The 18,873-nt window shown below is 41.8% G+C and overlaps 1 protein-coding gene across 1 annotated transcript in view; it reads left to right on the forward strand.

Annotated features, from left to right (window-relative positions):
* The first annotated feature begins 11,883 nt into the window (after positions 1–11,883).
* The window catches only part of SMTNL1 (smoothelin like 1), a 29,600-nt gene continuing 22,610 nt past the window's right edge, over positions 11,884–18,873 (forward strand). Inside the window, exons 1-2 of the mRNA XM_056531177.1 lie at positions 11,884–12,492; positions 18,227–18,379. Coding sequence (XP_056387152.1) covers positions 11,948–12,492; positions 18,227–18,379 — 698 coding nt within the window. The 5' untranslated portion in view covers positions 11,884–11,947. The remainder of the gene's footprint in view (positions 12,493–18,226; positions 18,380–18,873) is intronic.

Here is an 18,873-nt window from a genome sequence, read left to right on the forward strand (position 1 = left end):
GCGGTGCCAGCAGCGATATAGCCCGGTCCAGGCAGTCACACATCCAGGGTAGTAATCTGCAGCACTCCAAGGGTAGGTGCAAAAATAAAGTGCTTTATTCCATACTAATACAGAGCAACGTTTCAGCTGCCATGCAGCCTTTCTAAAGCATCATAGTAGTGACAAACAGGAAGTATATAAAGGTATACAAGTGATTAAAACATTATGAGCATGCAATCAAATCATTAAGGCATACATAAATATAAGTGTACAACATCATAAGATACAAGGTAATACTACCACTGTAATTTAAGAGAAGCAGTGAACGGTGTATTAAAAATAAAAAATGCAGGTCAAAGGCTGCAAAATATTATAGAAATCGCCAAAGTACATTAACAATCATAATTAATAAACATGTGCAAAGTTTAAAATAACAATCAGGTAGGCGGAGTATGTCTGCTGCACTCACCCCTATATCCATATAAGGAAAACGCCATGATGGCTAATTCATGTCCCAGGATGTGTGGCGTGTGGGTAGATGGAAACACCCAGTCACATGACCTGTTTCATCACCACACGTCACGTCCGGTGTTCGAGTAAACAATTCTGGTTGTCATGCAGGGAGTCGGGCAGGTCGTGGTTCCGAAAGCGAGGCCAGTCATGTGATGATCACATGACTCAGTCTCGCTTCGTCCGCATCTTCCTAAATTCCCTTCTCTGCGCAGCCGCGCTGATCAGGGGGACATCTCTGTAAATAGGTGCAGCAAATAATGTGTGGCCGTCACCCTTAGCAACACCTGATGATAAGTGGAAAGAGTATAATATAAAAAATGTAATAAAGATAGAGAAATGGTAGATGAAGGTAGGTAAAGTAGATAGATAAGTTAGAATGAGATGAAAATAAATAACAAAATAAAAAAATATAAAAATAAAAATAAATAAAATAAAATATACCAGGCACCGGCCTATAACACGCACCCTCATTTTACCAAGGATATTTGGGTAAAAAAAGTTTTTTACCCAAATATCCATGGTAAAATGAGGGTGCGTGTGTGCGCGTGTATACCCCGATATACCCCCAGGAAAGGCAGGGGGAGAGAGGCCGTCGCTGCCCGCTTCTCTCCCTCTGCCTTTCCTGGGGTCTAGAGCCCTGCTGCCGGCCCTTCTCTCCCCCTAGCTATCGGCGCCGCTGCCCGTTCTGTCCCCCTGACTATCGGTGACAGTTGACACAGCGGCAACATGGAAAAGACCCCTTGTTTTTAACAGACAGGTACCTTTGTGAGGATATCTGTCTGGACACATCCGATTTAATAAGTCTGTCCTTGAGGTTGCGAGACCTCCGATATGACATCAGGGGCGGGCTCGCAAACTCAGGGACCAATGGAAAACTTTCTTTCAGTAATTTCCAATGTTTGTCAACAACCCCGGCCAATTGGCCCGAGTGTTCACCAAACGTGGACACAAAGGCCAATCTGGTCTGTGAATTTTTAGGTGTTGTCTCATAGATACGTTTTTTGCGATCCATTCTCATGACTCTCTGCTTGCTACCCTCCAAAAGGCGTGGAAGGTATCCAGGTCTTCTGAAGTTCGCTACCATCTTATCCAAGGCTGGTTCAATTTCTTCCTCCTGCTCGATGATCAGTCTTGCCCTGATCATTTGACTGGTGGGCACTGATCGGACCATCGAGCGGGGATGGTTGCTGTTAAAATGTAGAGTAGAATTTGAATCTGTCGGTTTAACATAAAGGCTGGTGACTAAACGCTGTGAGTGAATAGAAACCAAGGTGTCCAAAAAATTAACAGACTCTTGTGATGCAGTCAAAGTAAATTGAATGTGAGGATCAATGGAATTCAAAAAATGATGAAAGGAATCCAGTTCCTCCCTACTGCCCTTCCAGACCAAGAAGACGTTGTCTATGTATCACCACCATCCCAACAGATTGTCTGAATGGTGGGACACATAGACGAACGTCTCCTCCAGCACCGCCATGTACACGTTAGCATACGTGGGCGCCACGTTGATTCCCATGGCGGTGCCGGTGGTCTGGAGGTAGAAAACATCATTAAATAAGAAATAATTGTTCTGCAAAATAGTATATAATAACTCAACTATGAACTCAATCTGTGCATGTGAAAAAACAGAGTCTATCATGGATCTGACAGCCTGTACACCCCCATCATGTGGGATGGAGGTGTACAGGCTGACAACATCCAAGGTGGCTACAAGGCCCCCTCTGGTATGTCAAGGTCAGCAATATTTTTGAGAAAATCGGATGTGTCCCTCAGAAACGACCTAGTTCTCATTGCATAAGGTCTTAAAACTTGGTCAGCAAAGATAGACAAGCCACTGGTAATGGAACCCCGCCCGGAAACAATTGGCCTCCCGGGGGGTCCACCAGGGACTCAACCAATAGAAAGTCATACAGTGATTTGTCAATGATAGCAGAGTCTAGGGCCCTATCCAACACATACTTGACCCGTGCAGTTATTTCCTTAGTGGGGTCTTTTGAAAGTTTTTTATATGTCAACCCATCTGATAATTGACGATTGGCCTCCCCAATGTATTTGCTCCGATCCATAACCACTGATATGTTAGAATAAATGAGAGACATTGCACACTGCAGGTGCAATTGCCCTCCATATTGGCAGTTAGCTTGATCGAATATTATAAATTTGCCCTATTAGTCAGCACTAGTGAGTGCTGAATATCCTTCCCTAAACTAGTTCTTAATCAGAACAGTAGGATCATTTTATTGGGAAGGATAGTGGATCAATACAGTGATACTGACAGTGATTTTAATAATTCTCCTGGTTAAGTTATAAATTATACAATAAAAGTTATGTTTTATAGAAGTAGGGATTCGTAGGAATTTTGTGCCTTATGGGCAATTTTGTTGTTTAGTGTCAGAATTAACCTCCCCTTCTCTTGGCGGCAAATATTTTGCTGTTGGTCCCCCCCCCCCCCCGTAGGTAGAACACCTCTCCCCCCATAGGTAGCACCCCCCCCCCCCTTCAGCACTCCATTCAGCTTAGGCTGTCATGATAATTTCTTACAGCGACCGCTTATTTCTGCAGAACCTGCAGGAAAAAAACATTTTAGGCTCGGCACTTTTCCAAGCAGATCCCCCCTGTAGGTAGCAGATCCCCCCCCCTTGTAGGTAGCAGATCCCCCCCCTTGTAGGTAGCAGACCCCCCCTCTTGTAGGTAGCAGACCCTCCCTTGTAGGTAGCAGACCCCCCCTTGTAGGTAGCAGACCCTCTCCCTTGTAGGTAGCAGAACAACGCCCCTTGTAGGTATCAGACCTCCCCCCTCGTAGGTAGCAGACCTCCCCTCATAGGTAGCAGACCTCCCTCCCCTCATAGGTAGCAGACCTCCCTCCCCCTGTAGGTAGCAGACCTCCCTCCCCCTGTAGGTAGCAGACCTCCCTCCCCCTGTAGGTAGCAGACCTCCCCCCACCTCCGTAGGTAGCACACCTCCCCACCCCCCCATCCATAGGTAGCACACCTCCCCAAGTCCGTAGGTAGCACAGCAGACACTCGTCAGCCGACGGACCAACTGTAAGTTATTTTTTTTTTTAAACTGGACTTCAGGGGGCCGTTCCCGGATGGTGGGTATGACCCAATGTATGCAATCCTTGAACAGCAGTTTGAGGGTGCATATTGTTGTGCGAGATGTGTGCTAGTTGTTCATTTGGAAGCCCAGATCCTGGATCTAGAGGAGCAACTGGCAACACTGAGATGCATTGACAACCCGGAGAGGAGTCTCCTGCTCACTGAGCAGGTATTCTCTGGGGTAGAGGTGGGGAAGGATAGTGGGACGGAGGTGCAGGACAGTCAGGCAGTTAGCTGGGTTACAGATAGAAAACGTGGTAGAGGAAAAAATGTCAGGGAGGCTAGTCCTGAACTAACACACCCCAACAAGTTTGCCTGGTTGGCAGATGAAGGGGATGTCATTTCAGAGCTAGCGGTACTGCAGAAGGACTCTGCCTCTGACCGCCAGGGGGGTGTCTGCTCCAGTAAGGAGGGAGGGAGGAGTGCAGGGCAGGCCAGACAGGTACTGGTAGTGGGGGACTCAATTATTAGGGGGACAGACAGGGCGATCTGTCACAAAGTCCGGGATCGCCGAACAGTGTGTTGTCTTCCTGGCGCTTGAGTTCGGCACATCTGGGATCGGGTTGACAGGTTGCTGGGTGGGGCTGGAGAAGACCCAGCAGTCATGGTACATATTGGCACCAATGACAAAGTAAGAGGTAGGTGGAGTGTCCTTAAAAATGATTTCAGGGACTTAGACTGCAAGCTTAAGGCAAGGACCTCCAAGGTAGTATTTTCTGAAATATTACCTGTACCATGAGCCACACCAGAGAGGCAGCGGGAGATTAGGGAGGTAAACAAGTGGCTCAGAAGCTGGTGTAGGAAGGAGGGGTTTGGGCTCATGGAGAACTGGGCTGACTTCGCTGTCGGTTACCGGCTCTACCTTAGGGACGGGCTGCACCTCAATGGGGAGGGTGCAGCTGTGCTTGGGGAGAAGATGGCTAGAAGGGTGGAGGAGTGTTTATACTAGGGACTGGGGGGGAGGAAACCTACAACATAGAGGGGGGGAGATAGTGTAGATAGAGGGGGGGGACTTAATAATGTACCTGGGGGTGGAGCAGAGGGAGGGGTTAGAATAGTTAATAGGGATAGGGATCATAGGAAAAAAAAACATACACCATTGAAGTGCATGTTGACTAATGCCAGAAGTCTGACCAATAAAACTGACAAACTGGAGTTGAAAATTTCTGAGGAGGATTATGACATAGTCGGTATAACAGAGACTTGGTTGGACGATAGCTTTGACTGGTCAGTCAACATACAGGGTTATAGTCTATTCAGGAAAGATCGGACAAAACTGAAAGGGGGAGGAGTCTGTCTTTATGTAAAGTCCAGTCTGAAGGTCGCACTGCTGGAGGATATTTGGGAGGGAAATTATAATGTGGAGTCATTATGGGTAGAAATATATGGAGACAAAAACAAAACAATTCTGATAGGGGTTTGCTATAAGCCACCAAACATAATGGAAGAGCCAGAAGATCAATTATTGAGGCAAATAAGGCAGCAAATCAAAAATGATGTGATAATAATGGGGGACTTTAACTGTCCTGATAAAAACTGGGAGACTGAGACCTGTGAATCTCATAAAGGAAACAGGTTTCTGACTGTAACTAAAGACAATTATCTGTCCCAAATGGTGCAGGGCCCTACCAGAGGGGATGCCCTACTAGACTTAATATTAACCAACGTACCTGACAGAGTAATTAATGTGCAAGTAAAAGGATACCTGGGAAATAGTGATCATAATATAATACATTATAACTTGTTCTTCAATAAGGGAATCTCTCGAGGGGCCACAAAAACAATAAACTTTAGGAAGGCAAAGTTCGATCAACTCAGAGAAGCCCTTAACAATATAAAATGGGATATTGTCCTAAAAAAGAACAATACTGACACTAAATGGGAGACTTTTAAAAATATCTTAAATTTTCACTGTAAGATGTATATACCTTATGGGAATAAAAGGGTCAGAAATAAAAGAAAACCAATATGGATGAATAAAAATGGTAAGGGGGCAATAAATGACAAAAATAAAGCATTTAAATTACTAAAACAGGACAGCAGTGAAGAAGCATTAAAAAGCTATAGAGAAAAATGTAAAATATGTAAAAAACAGATAAAAGCCTCAAAAATAAATACAGAAAGACTCATTGCCAAAGAGAGTAAAACTAACCCCAAAATGTTCTTTAACTATATAAATAACAAAAAGGTCAAAAATGAAAGTGTTGGCCCTTTAAAAAATGATGAGGAAGAAATTCTAAATGGGGATCAGGAGAAAGCAAATATATTAAACAAATTCTTCTCCACTGTATTCACTGAGGAAAATGAAATGCCAGGGGAAATACAGTGTGATAAGGTAAACTCCCCTTTACATGTCACCTGTCTAACTCAGGAAGAAGTACAGTGCCGCCTACAAAAAATCTAAATAGACAAATCACCAGGTCCAGATGGCATTCACCCCTGTGTTCTAAAGGAATTAAGTAATGTAATAGACAGACCTCTATTTTTAATATTCAGGGACTCTATAGTGACAGGGACTGTTCCCCAGGACTGGCGCATGGCAAATGTAGTGCCAATATTTAAGAAGGGGTCAAAAGTGACGCTGGGAATTATAGACCTGTTAGTTTAACCTTGGTTGTATGTAAATTATTTGAGGGTTTCCTAAGAGATGCTATTTTGGAATATCTTGATAAAAATAAATGTATGACTCCGTATCAGCATGGATTTATGAGGGATCGATCCTGTCAAACTAACCTGATCAGCTTTTATGAGGAGGTGAGCTCCAGACTGGACCAGGGGCAATCGCTGGATGTCGTATATCTGGATTTTTCCAAAGCATTTGATACGGTTCCACATAAAAGGTTGGTGCATAAAATGAGAAGTTTTGGGCTGGGGGAGAATGTGTGTAAGTGGGTAAGTAACTGGCTCAATGATAGGAAACAGAGGGTGGTTATTAATGGTACTTATTCTGATTGGGTGACTGTTACTAGTGGGGTACCACAGGGGTCCGTCTTGGGTCCTGTCCTATTTAATATATTCATAAATGACCTTGCAGAGGGGTTGAATAGTAAAGTATCAATCTTTGCAGATGACACTAAACTCTGTAAAAGCGGTAAACACTATAGAGGACAGTGCACTGTTACAAATGAGACTGAGCTTCCCACTCTGTTCCCAAAGCAGCTCTTGTTACAGACTCTAGTGCAAGGCCGAGCATGATGCTCTGTATAGCGATATGTGGTGGGGAAAACTACACCTTGTTACCAGGCTTTAAGCTCCAAATTTGAAATACATGTCAATTAAAAAAATTCCTATTGTGCATAGTGCTCCAGTTGGTCATTTTTCAGAAAATTTACCACACCATTAGAGGTACGCTATAAGCAAGAGGCTGTGTGCACTTGGCCAGGGATTTGAAGTAAAAGAGCAAGGCTTCCGCAAAAACATATATATATTTTTTTTTACTCTTTCAGGTAGGTGCGTGTGTCCTTCCATGATAGCAGCTGCTTCAGCCAGGTTCGGACCCAAATCCCCTCTGCCAGTGGTCATTCGGCCAGTCGTGCCACCTCAGTGTGCGGAGAGGATAAAGCCTGATTGAGCTTGCTGTTTTACTGAGGTGATTCCTTCCCCGTTTCCCATCATCGCCGTCCTTTCCAGAGCCCAGACAGAATTTTGAAATCCTAGGAGTCAGGACTGTATGTATATTTATATTCTTTTAGATAGACGCAGATGAGTGCAGTAATGCTATTGTGCCCACCACTGCAGTATATATATTGTTTTTAAAAGTTTTTAGTGTTTGGACACTGCTTTTTGAATCAACTCCTTAACAACACACTACATACATTTATGTTGTGTGCTCCTAAGAGACTTTGATGCGAGCTCAGGAGCTGAGCTTGCTTCAAAGTCGGTGAGTATTGGCTCATATCAGTATCCAGTACACACCGCTAATGCCGAACATCGGAGATCACGCCAATTTCCAGCATTAACACTTTTAGGGTAGGGTCACTTGTAACAGATCTGCAGCATATTTTGTGCTGCGGATCCTCCGATGACCGACCCTAGAGTGAGCCCCCTGCCTGTGCCCATGTGTCTGCTTGTAGCAGCAATCCGCTGCAATGAGCACACATTCAGGTATCTGTGCGACTGTAGTAAACTGCATGTGCAGTTTACTCACAGACATCGCAGTCGTTCTTCGGCTCCCTGAGCTAGGCAGAGAGCGGTCGTGATGCCTGAGAATAAACTGCATAGATCCCTGAGTGTGTGCTCATTGCAGCGGTTTGCTCCTATGAGCAGACACACAGACACAAGGCAGGGGGCTCACTCCGTTCATCACCGAAACATTACCCTACCCTAAATGCTGCAATCAAAGTTGATCATAGCATCTAAAAGTGCAAAATATTGGTGCTGGTGCGTTGTGGGGGCTGATTTGGACCTCCATGGGGTGATGCGGGGTCCCATTCAGGTGACATGACTGCTTGAGGTTCTTATCTCAGGAATTGTAAGGTGTTAACATTTGTAAGGTTTTTACAAACATTTTTTTTTAAATAATGAGAAGTGCCTTTTTTTTTAACTTAAGCCCCTGCCCCCCAAAATGTTTGTGCACGTCCCTGACTATTTTATTACATTTTTGGTCACATCATACAGCCCTGTACGTGGAAAAATAAGAAAGTTGTAGGGGTGAATATAGGGCAATTTTAACCCCTTAAGAACTCAGCGTTTTTGCACTTTCGTTTTTTCCTCCTTACCTTTTAAAAATCATAACCCTTTCAATTTTCCACCTAAAAATCCATATTATGGCTTATTTTTTGCGTCACCAATTATACTTTGCAGTGACATCAGTCATTTTACCCGAACATTCACGAGGAAACGGAAAAAATAATCATTGTGCGACAAAATCGAAGAAAAAATGCCATTTTGTAAATTTTGGGGGCTTCCGTTTCTACACAGTGCATATTTCGGTAAAAATGACACCTTATCATTATTCTGTAGGTCCATACGATTAAAATGATATCCTACTTATATAGGTTTGATTTTGTCGTACTTCTGGAAAAAATCATAGGGACCTATAACACTGCACACACTGATCTCCTATGCTGATCACTGGCGTGTATTAACACGCCTGTGATCAGCGTTATCGGCGCTTGACTGCTCCTGTCTGGATCTCAGGCACGGAGCAGTCATTCGTCGATCGGACACCGAGGAGGCAGGTAAGGGCCCTCCCGGTGTCCTGCAAGCTGTTCGGGACGCCGCGGCAGTCCCGAACAGCCCGACTGACTAGACGGGATACTTTCACTTTCGCTTTAGAAGCGGCGGTCAGCTTTGACCGCCGCTTCTAAAGGGTTAATACCGCACATTGCCGCGATCAACGATGTGTGGTATTAGCCGCGGGTCCCGGCCGTTGATGAGCGCCGGGACTAATGCGATGTGATGCGGGGTCGTAAATATACGTCCTGCGTCGTTAAGGGTTTAAACATCCTTTTGTCTAAAAAGTTTTTTTTTAAAGGAAATCTGTCACCAGTTTCACCTGCACTAACCTGTCGGTACCATTACCTTGTCTTGTTCCGTGCAGGGGATCTCCGGTAATCTCCTCCATTAGCTTCAGCTCCGGGCCGAGCATGAGGCATGGGCGGAGCTTAGTGACATTACCGCTGCTGGACCCAGCAGAGAGCAGCAGCGGTGGTGTCACTAAGCTCCGCCCATGACCCAGGCCGCTGCTGCTCTCTGCTGGGTTCCACTGCTAGAGAATAATAAATGGAGGAAAAAAGTGGAGGTAGCGCCGGGTGCGGTGTAGGTCTTTAGCAGGTGTAGGTGGGTACCCAGGTGGGGGTAGCGTATTCCTTGCCGGTGATGGTAGCTTGGTATGCAGGCCAGCAGCGTAGGGACGGAGCCCAGAGGAGAGTCCGTAGAGTAATGCAGAGGTATAAGGGAAAAAAGCTGCGATGGTGCTCCCAAGGAATTAACCTGAAGTTGTGGGTATTGGTGAAAAAATAAATAATTTATTCTTACAGCATAAGAAATCAAAGAAAATAATAAATATAAAGCAAGACGCGTGTCGGGAGTCACAGCTCCCTTTTTCAATTGCAGGTGGATGCTGTCCACCTGCAATTGAAAAAGGAAGCTGTGACTCCCGAAACGCTGCTAGAGAATAGCAGTGGTGACGTCACTAAGCTCTGCTCGTGCCCCAAGCCGGGCCCAGAGCTGAAGCTAATGGAGGAGATTACCGGAGATCCCCTGCTGAAATGGGACAAGGTAAGTTAAGTTGTCATCAGTGTCACCTGCACTACCTGTCGGTACCGTAAGGTTAGTGCAGGTGACACTGTTGACAGATTTCCTTTAAAAGCAGTACAATAATAGTAAAGCATGTAAACATGGGTACCGTTTTAATCACATTTACCCACAGGATAAAGAAGAGAACATGTCATTTTTTACCATATAGTGTACTACATAAAAACGAAACCCCCAAAAGTGGCAAAATTGCCATTTTCTTTTAAAGGTGTCCCCACTAATAATATTTTCATTGCTACGCCATACATTTTAGGGTGAAATTAAAAGTGTCATTAAAAAGTCCAATTGGTCCTGCAAAAAAAAAAAAAAAAGCCCTAATATGGGTCTAAAGATAGAAAAAAATGGCTTTTAAAAGGCAAGGATGAAAAAAATTAAAACTTTTTTGTCTGTGGGAGGAGATATGAATGGAGGGGGCATGACATAACGTCATGAGCATTGAAGTGCCATGCTTCTGTATTCCGGACAACGCCGCTGCCAGCCCTGAGCCGTTGGATAGGAGATGAGATGTTTTTTGGCAGAGTACCCCTTTAAAGGGTTAATCTTAGGATACAGACCCCAAATCAATCAAAAAGGCCCCTCTTTTCTACATACTGCCCCCCTAGATACTGCTCCCTATACCCCTATACAGCTCCCTATGCCCCCTATATCCTCCCCACCCCCACATTATTGATTGCTATACCTTACAACCCCACCACCACCATATCCCTATTACCTCTTCCTCCTTTATACACTTGTGCAGGACCTTTCAGGACTTGAGGATGTCATTGCAGACTCTTAAAGGCCCAGTAAGAGGATTTGTGCTGCTCTATGGGCTCTGTGCAGCCCGAACACATTGTTGCAATTTGCACAATATTGCAGGGTTTTTGCTGTGATTTTACTGCAATTTCACTAAAATCACAGCAAAATGCAATAAAATGTCTGTCAAGAGGGCATTAAAGGGCAGGTGCAGAAAAAGGGCGGGAGCTCAAGCCCCCTTTTATGACTATGTGTGTGAATGTCCCTGCCACTTACCAAGAAAGACAAATGTTTCATTTTAAATTGAGAGTAGCTGTATTTTTTTTTCCATTTCCATCCAAAAAGGCTTAGTAAAAGTAAATTGCCCCTGTGTGTTTAGGCCATGTTTATCTAGGTCTATCATAAGAACATCGATGAGCGAACTTACAGTAAATTCGATTCGTCACGAACTTCTCGGCTCGGCAGTTGATGTCTTTTCCTGCATAAATTAGTTCAGCTTTCAGGTGCTCCGGTGGGCTGGAAAAGGTGGATACAGTCCTAGGAGACTCTTTCCTAGGACTGTATCCACCTTTTCCAGCCCACCGGAGCACCTGAAGGCTGAACTAATTTACGCAGGATAAGTCATCAACTGCCAAGCCGAGAAGTTCGTGACGAATCGAATTTACTGTAAATTCGCTCATCTCTAAAGGTAGGCTATCTTTATTATTTAGGAGGTTTTACTGACCATTAGAGTAGGACTTTGCTTTGTATTTAATCTTTTATTGCATACATATCAATAAAAAAAATAGAATAAATGTTTTCCCTCAATATTGAACTTAAAAATTAAACACATAATACAACCTAGCAAAAACTTTTATCTTTGTTGTATGATGTCTTAGATTATTAGCATTCAATGCACTTTACATATAATATTGCTTGGTTTACTTGAACTCTTCTGTGTCAGGTATATCCTGACATATGATTGTGTCAAAGTTGTGGACCCCATCCCTCCTCTTTCTCCTCTTTCCCTTTCTGAACCTACCCACTTTTCCCTTTATTATCATTGTTTTTTATTGATAGATTAAAAAATAGTTAATAAGTCTTAAAAAAAAAATGTATGTGATTTGTTTGTGCATTATATATGGGGATGGAGGGAAGTAACAAGTGACAAAATACAGAACTGTTTTTAGCTTTCCAGGGAGAGAGAATCAAGGTGACAGCTGGCAGGGTGTGGGGGTGGCTAAGGAGGATGGATAAAGCCAGCTAATCCTGAATAAAAATAGACACCCACAATGCCCAGTGCTAAGTTAGAGGGCGAAGAGGCTCTAAAGAGAAGTTACATTTTAATAGCAGCTGGTGGGTTATTATTAATTACTTGAAAAAAGATGGAAGAAGAACAGCTCCCTGTCCTGACAGAGCAAGAACAAGGAGAGGCTTCAAGTCTGCAATTTTCAGAGATTGCAAAAGAGAGTACCATTAATGGAAAGGAAGAAGGCATACAGGAATGCTATACAACTCCTGATGAAACTGCTCTATTAGAAAATAAGGCCAAAGAAGATGTGCAAGATAATGTTCTGGATGAGGTGCACCAAAGAGATGAGCAGATGGTAGAAACAAAAGAAGAGGCAGCAGGTAAAGAGGTAATCGAAAAAGGAGAAAGGGGAGATTCATTACCATCAAGTGGAGACATAACTGAAGATTCAGTGACTTTAGATGGAGAAAAAGTGGGTACAGAAGCAAATGAAGAAAGCTCCTTGACCCAAGAGGAAAGTGATGTGCTTAGTCACAAAATAGAAAAATCTGAAGCTGCAGCCACTAGCCAGGAGGTACCCACTGCCATTGATGTGGAAGATAAAAGTAAGGAAGAGCAGACACAAGCTAGTGCCAAAGACAATGCAGATAAAGTAGACAACAGCAAGTCTACGGTCAGGTAATGGTTTTCCCTAAATGAATGATAGGTGATTTAGGAGGTATATTTTGTTTGTCTGTTTTTGTTGCTTATGGTTTCTTATTCTTTATCCCCTTTCTGACCCTCCTGAAATTTCATTTGTTGCTTTTCTCTTCCTCCTCACATTCTAAGACCCTTACATTTATTTTATTTTATTGACAAAGCTGTATTAATGCTTATTTTTTTGTGGGAAAACTTGTACTTTTTACCTGCACTTTAACTTATCTTTTATTTTATCATATGATGTATTGCGATGCAACTGAGAAATGTTGTGGGGCAATAATGTTTTAGATTTCATTATACAGTAAAACGGATATGCTTACTTTATTCTATGGCATGTAATGAGTTCGATTATGCCAAAATTGGATGTTTCTTTTGTTATATGATTAAAAAAAATACTGAACTTGAAAAAATATTTAAGAAAAAAATGTTTATTGCCATATTCTGACCCCTATAACTTTTTATTTCTTCACCTATGGATCTTTATGAGGGATAAGTTTTTGCACCATGAGCTGTAGTTTTAAACAATACCACTTTTGTTTAGTTCTAACTTTATGATCACTTTTTATTCAATTTATTCTGGGATGGGATGTGACTGAAAATCTACAATTTTGGAGGATCAGGAATGTTAAAAAAAATAATTCATGAATATTTCGAACAATGCCGCATGTAGCAATACCAAATACATATCTTTTAAAACATTTTTGGTGTGCTTTATTTGGAAAATAGGAAAAGGGGAGTGATTCACATTTTTATTAGGGAGGATTTTTTAAATATTTACACTCTTTTTGGCCCCCCTAGGGGCCTATTATAAGCAAGCAGGTTTTCATAATCGCTTAGAAAAGGAAAACGCAGAGGCCTAAGATAAGATCACAGTTTTTAAACAGTTAAATGATGAACATCAGTGTGATTGTCAATATCTGTCATTACTGACAGATGTCAACGCTGATAGCAGCAGGCATCTGCCGCTTATGGTGCTGACCCGACTCCCGAGCCTGCGCCATTCTTCCTCAATGCCCCAGGATGTACATGTGAATCAGCCTGATTAGAGGGACAACTGTACAACTGGCTCCAGAAACAGATTTGTAAATTACTTCTATTAAAAAATCTTAATCACTGGGTGAATGGGGCCTACTAGTTGAAAAGTGGAGGAATTTGCTTAGTAAACAAGTCTCCTACAGCAAAACTCTTTTGGCAACATATTTACTTGTAAGGAAAAGTAGAGTTTATGCTTCATAAAAATGCCACTCAGTTTAACCCGATAACGACCATGGACGTCTATACTTGTCCAATGGCCGTTACCGGGGTATGACGCGGGCTCCCGACTCGAGCCCGCGTCATACCGGCCAGCCCCCAGCTGATTCCTGTAGCTGGGGGCCGGCGTTAATAGCCGACATGCGGCGATCACCGCGGCCGGCTATTAACCCTTTAGATCGCCGCTGTCAAAGTTGACAGCGGCGTCTAAAGGTGCCTGTATTAAGTCCCTGGTGGTCCAGTGGGGTGTATCGCCCCCCGCAGCGCGATCGTGGGGGAGCGATCCACTACTGAGGTAGCCTTAGGGCTTACCTCTCCTGCTGCGGCGGCTCCGGTGCTCTGAATGATAAAGCCTGGCAGGGCCAGGCTTTATCAATCGAGCGCAGAGCACGCAGATCATTGTGGTTTTATGAAACCACAATGATCTGTATGAGGAATCTAATGATTCCTCCTAAAAGTCCCCTAAGGGGACTAAAAGTGTAAAAAAAAAAAAGTTTAAAAAAAGTTTAAAAACACACACATTAACCCCTTCCTTATTAAAAGTTTAAATCACCCCCCTTTTCCCAAATTCCATATTAAAAATATGTAACCATAATAAAAATAAACAAATGTGGTATTGCCGCGTGCGTAAATGTCTGAACTATAAAAATATATCATTAATTAAACCGCACGGTCAATGGCGTACACGCAAAAAAATTCCAAAGTACAAAATAGCGTATTTTTGGTCACTTTTCATACCATAAAAAAAGGAATAAAAAGCGATCAAGAAGTCCAATCAAAATAAAAATGGTACCATTTAAAACTTCAGATCACGACGCAAAAAATTTGCCCTCAAACCACCCTGTATGTGGAAAAATAAAAAAGTTATAGGGGTCAGAAGATGACATTTTTAAATGTATAAATTTTCCTGCATGTAGTTATGATTTTTTCCAGAAGTATGACGAAATCAAACCTATATAAGTAGAGAATCATTTTAATCGTATGGAGCTACAGAATAAAGATAAAGTGTCATTTTTACCGAAAAATTTACTGCCTAGAAACAGAAGGCCCCAAAATTTACAAAATGGTGTTTTTTCTTCAATTTTGTTGCACAATGATTTTTTTTTCCGTTTCGCTATAAATGTTTGTGTAAAATGACTGAAGTCATTCCAAAGTAGAATTGGTGGCGCAAAAAATAAGCCCCAATATGGGTTTTTAGGTGCAAAATTGAAAGGGTTATGATTTTTAAAAGGTAAGGAGGAAAAAACGAAAGTGTAAAAACAGAAAAATGCTTGGTCCTTAAGGGGTTAAACATAATAGAGGGATGATTCTAGCATTCCATTTTCTGTATTATGATCTGCACGGCCAGGTGCAGTTCTATTATAAGGTTGTGTTCACACTACTATCATAGACAATCCAATGGATCCAGTATAAGTCATTGCGGTTTGTGGGGCAACATTGGTGTCTGTTGTATGATTTCCATTATAGGGAAAACCATCATATTAGTGTGTCCAGAGCAATATAGTTTTGTATAGCTTAAGTCCACAGGATAGTCAGATCTTCTGACCAGCTCCCTAGCTCTTCTCGTGCACAGAGCAATCTCTGCTCTGAGCAAGGAGACTGTCAACCACCCCACAAAGCTGTGGTCAACACGCCCCTCCATGCATCTCTATGAGAGAGCCAGAGATACACAAGCACTGTATCTCCAGTTCTCCCATAGAGATACATTGAGGGGGCGTGTTGACCACGGCCGCTCCAAGTAAGAGAAGAGTTAATGTTCTGAACACAAATGTTCAAAACACCGGGGTGCAGGGCAGGAGATTGTGGGTGTCAGACTGCGAGGGTCCAAGATAATTATTCCCTATTGTATGGCTAGGGGTTAAGATGTTATGTACCGGAGTTCCCCTTTAAGAGCATTTGATTAATATCTTTAAGCTCACTAGTGTGTATATTTATATATGTAGATACAGGTAGCCAATGCATCTAAATATATGTCACCAATACCTATACTCTTAAGCTTATGGTGACGGCACAGTGCCTCTCATTATTAATGCCAACATAGTGATATTGTGATGGCTGACTTATTAACCCCTTAAGGACACCATCTGTTTTTACCTTAAGGACCAAGCCCAATTTTTGAAATCTGGCATGTGTCTCTTTAAGTGGTAATACCTCTGACATGCTTTTACTTAGTAATGCGATTCTGAGATAGTTTTTTTGTGACATATTGCACTTTATATTAATGGCAAATCTTTGTTGATTCATGCAACATTTTTTTGTGAAAAAAACTCCAAAATATTGTGAAAAATTGGAACATTTCTGGCTTTTTTTTATGGCATTTACTGTATGGTAAAAATTATATTATTTATATTCTGTGGGTTGGTAGAATTATGGTGATACCCAATTTATATAGCTTTTTAATGTAATTTTTCCTTTTCCACACAAATTGCTTTTTTCCCCGTTTTTGTGTTGTCAAGTTCTGACAGCCATAACTTTTTTTATTTTTTGTCCAACGCCACTGTGTGAGGGCTTATTTTTTGCAGGATGAACTGTATTTTTTATTGGTACCATTTTTGTGATTCATGCATTGTTTTGATCTTTTTATTCCTTGTTTTGGACCAAAATTAGTTTTTTTGTTGTTTCCGAGATCGCATTGTGGAATCGCCTTTGGTGGACAGGGGGAGCCCCCTCCCCCTGTCAACCCCATAGATTCTGTGATCAGGACTGATGCTGCCGAGACCTGTGATCCCAGTCTTGGCAACTGCAGCAGGTCCCCAGCTGTTATTGACAGCCAGGTCCCGTCAACGATCTCCTGCAGCGCATCGTGCTGTGAAGGAGATCACTAGTACGTATGCATATGTCCAGTTGCGCTAACTAGCTAGCAACTTGGACATATGCATACGTCCTAGGGTGGGAAGGGGTCAAACACATTCAAGTGGCCTGGATGTTTTCTGTAAAAATATTATATTACAAGTTATGGATACTAGACATATGGAGATTGAGGGGGAGATTCATAAAGACCTGTGCTGAGGAAGAGTTAACCAGTCGACCATAGCAACCAATCAGATCGCCTCTGAAAAATTAAACAAGCAATCTGATTGATTGCTATGGGCAACTGGTCAACTTTTCCTCAGCACGGATCTTGATGAATCTCCCCCAGAATGTTGATCCAGGAATTTATTTGGTGTTGGGAAGGAACTTTTCCTCTGCTTTGGAGCAACTGGAATCTGCCTCATAAGGTGTTTGTTGCATTCTTCTGGATTAACACTGTAGGGTAATACGTTGAACTTAAAAGGGTACCAGAAAGTTAAACAGAATTCTAAATTACTTCTATTAAAAAATATTAATCCTTCCAGTACTTATCAGCTTCTGTATGATCCACAGGAAGTTCTTTTCTTTTTGAATTTATTTTCTGTCTGGCCACAGTGCTCACTGCTGACACATCTGTCCATTTTGGGAACTGTCCAGAATAGGAGCAAATACCAATAGAAAACCTATCCTGCTCTGTACATTTCCTGAGATGGACAGAGGTGTCAGCAGAGAGCACTGTGGTCAGACAGAAAGGAAATTCAAAAAGAAAAGAACTTCCTGTGGATCATACAGCAACTGATAAGTACTGGAAGGATTAAGAATTCTTTTAATAGAAGTAATTTACAAATCTGTTTAACTTTCTGTAAACAGTTGATTTAAAAAAAAAAATGTTTTCCAGTGGAGTACCCCTTTAATGGGCTCTTGTGGGTTTTGTTTTTTAACTATGTACAGTAACTATATAGTGTCTCTTATTAACAACATGACACCACAATGTATGTTTATGTTGTTAAACACTCAGATATATGTATCACCTAAATGGGTCAGTTAAATAGTAGTATGACTGCACTATTATCGCTTTATATGTGTTTTATTTTGCTCCCTTGAAACAGAAAAATATTACAATGTTGTCCTGAAACAAGAAAAGGTTGTTCTCACCTTATATAGAGGAAGCAACAACCAAGATCAAAATGTGAATATTGAGGGGATTTTCCAAATTAGTAAAAAAAAAAAAAAAAAAATTCAAATTTTTTTAAGAAACCGCAGGACTAGCTGTTGTTCATGGGATGTGTTTTGTATTGCAGCTAATCACTATCAGACACATGCCAAACACAAAAGTGGCACTTTTTCTGGGGGAAAAAATATTTTTATTTTAATAATGGACAAATGTTTTAAAATTATCTGCTTTAGGCTAAGTTTTTTCTGTTTTTGGATTTCTGCCACTGCAGTTTTTGAGCCAAAGTCAGAAGTGTATTCAAAAGGAACAGGAAATATAAAGGAAGGACTTACACTTCTCCTCCCTTATGGATCCACTTCTGAATTTGGCTCAAAAACTGCAGTGGCATTATTCCAAAAACTGCCAGAAAAAAAACCAAGTGGAAACTTAGCCTTATACTCTGTTTGATAAATGAAGATTCTTTCTGAAGAGTCTTTAAAATCGATTTCTTGCTGTCAGCTCTGCAAAGAATGGCATCAATACAACTCCAGACAAAGATACTGCACGTGGGAAAGAACATCAGGATCGAAAATCTGAACTACCGCGTTCTAGGACCATGCCAAAATCATATGGAAGAGCTACAAGAAAAGACATTGCTGAAAAATTTGGTGGGTGAGTATAATAAGGTATAGTGAGGTGGACATCATTTACTGCTGTTTTTTGCTGTTGGTCAGTTTTTTTCAGCTGTTCACACATCATCATTTCAATGCCCACACAAAATTGCTTCTGAGACTCAAAGACTAAATTTTAAGCACATTTTTTGCCTTTTTTTGTCTTTTGGCCCTTTTTAACTTGTTTTTGCACTTTTTTCAATTTTCAATCCATATTTGTAGCATTTTTTGGTTACTATGGCTAAAGCTATAGCTTAAAGGGGGAGATTTATCAAAACATGTCTAGAGAGTTGCCCATAGCGACCAATCAGATCACTTCTTTCCTTTTTAACAAGGAAAATGAAAGAAGCAATCTGATCAATCTGATTGGTTGCTATGGGCAACTCAGCAACTTTTCTTCTGGACAGGTTTTGATAAATCTCCCCCCAAAAAATAGCAATTTTTATTTGGCCCATATTTTGCATCATTTGACATTTGGGCTTTGAGCATGATCAA

The sequence above is a fragment of the Hyla sarda genome, chromosome 7, assembly GCF_029499605.1.
Source record: "Hyla sarda isolate aHylSar1 chromosome 7, aHylSar1.hap1, whole genome shotgun sequence".
In the NCBI taxonomy this organism is placed as follows: Eukaryota; Metazoa; Chordata; class Amphibia; order Anura; family Hylidae; genus Hyla; species Hyla sarda.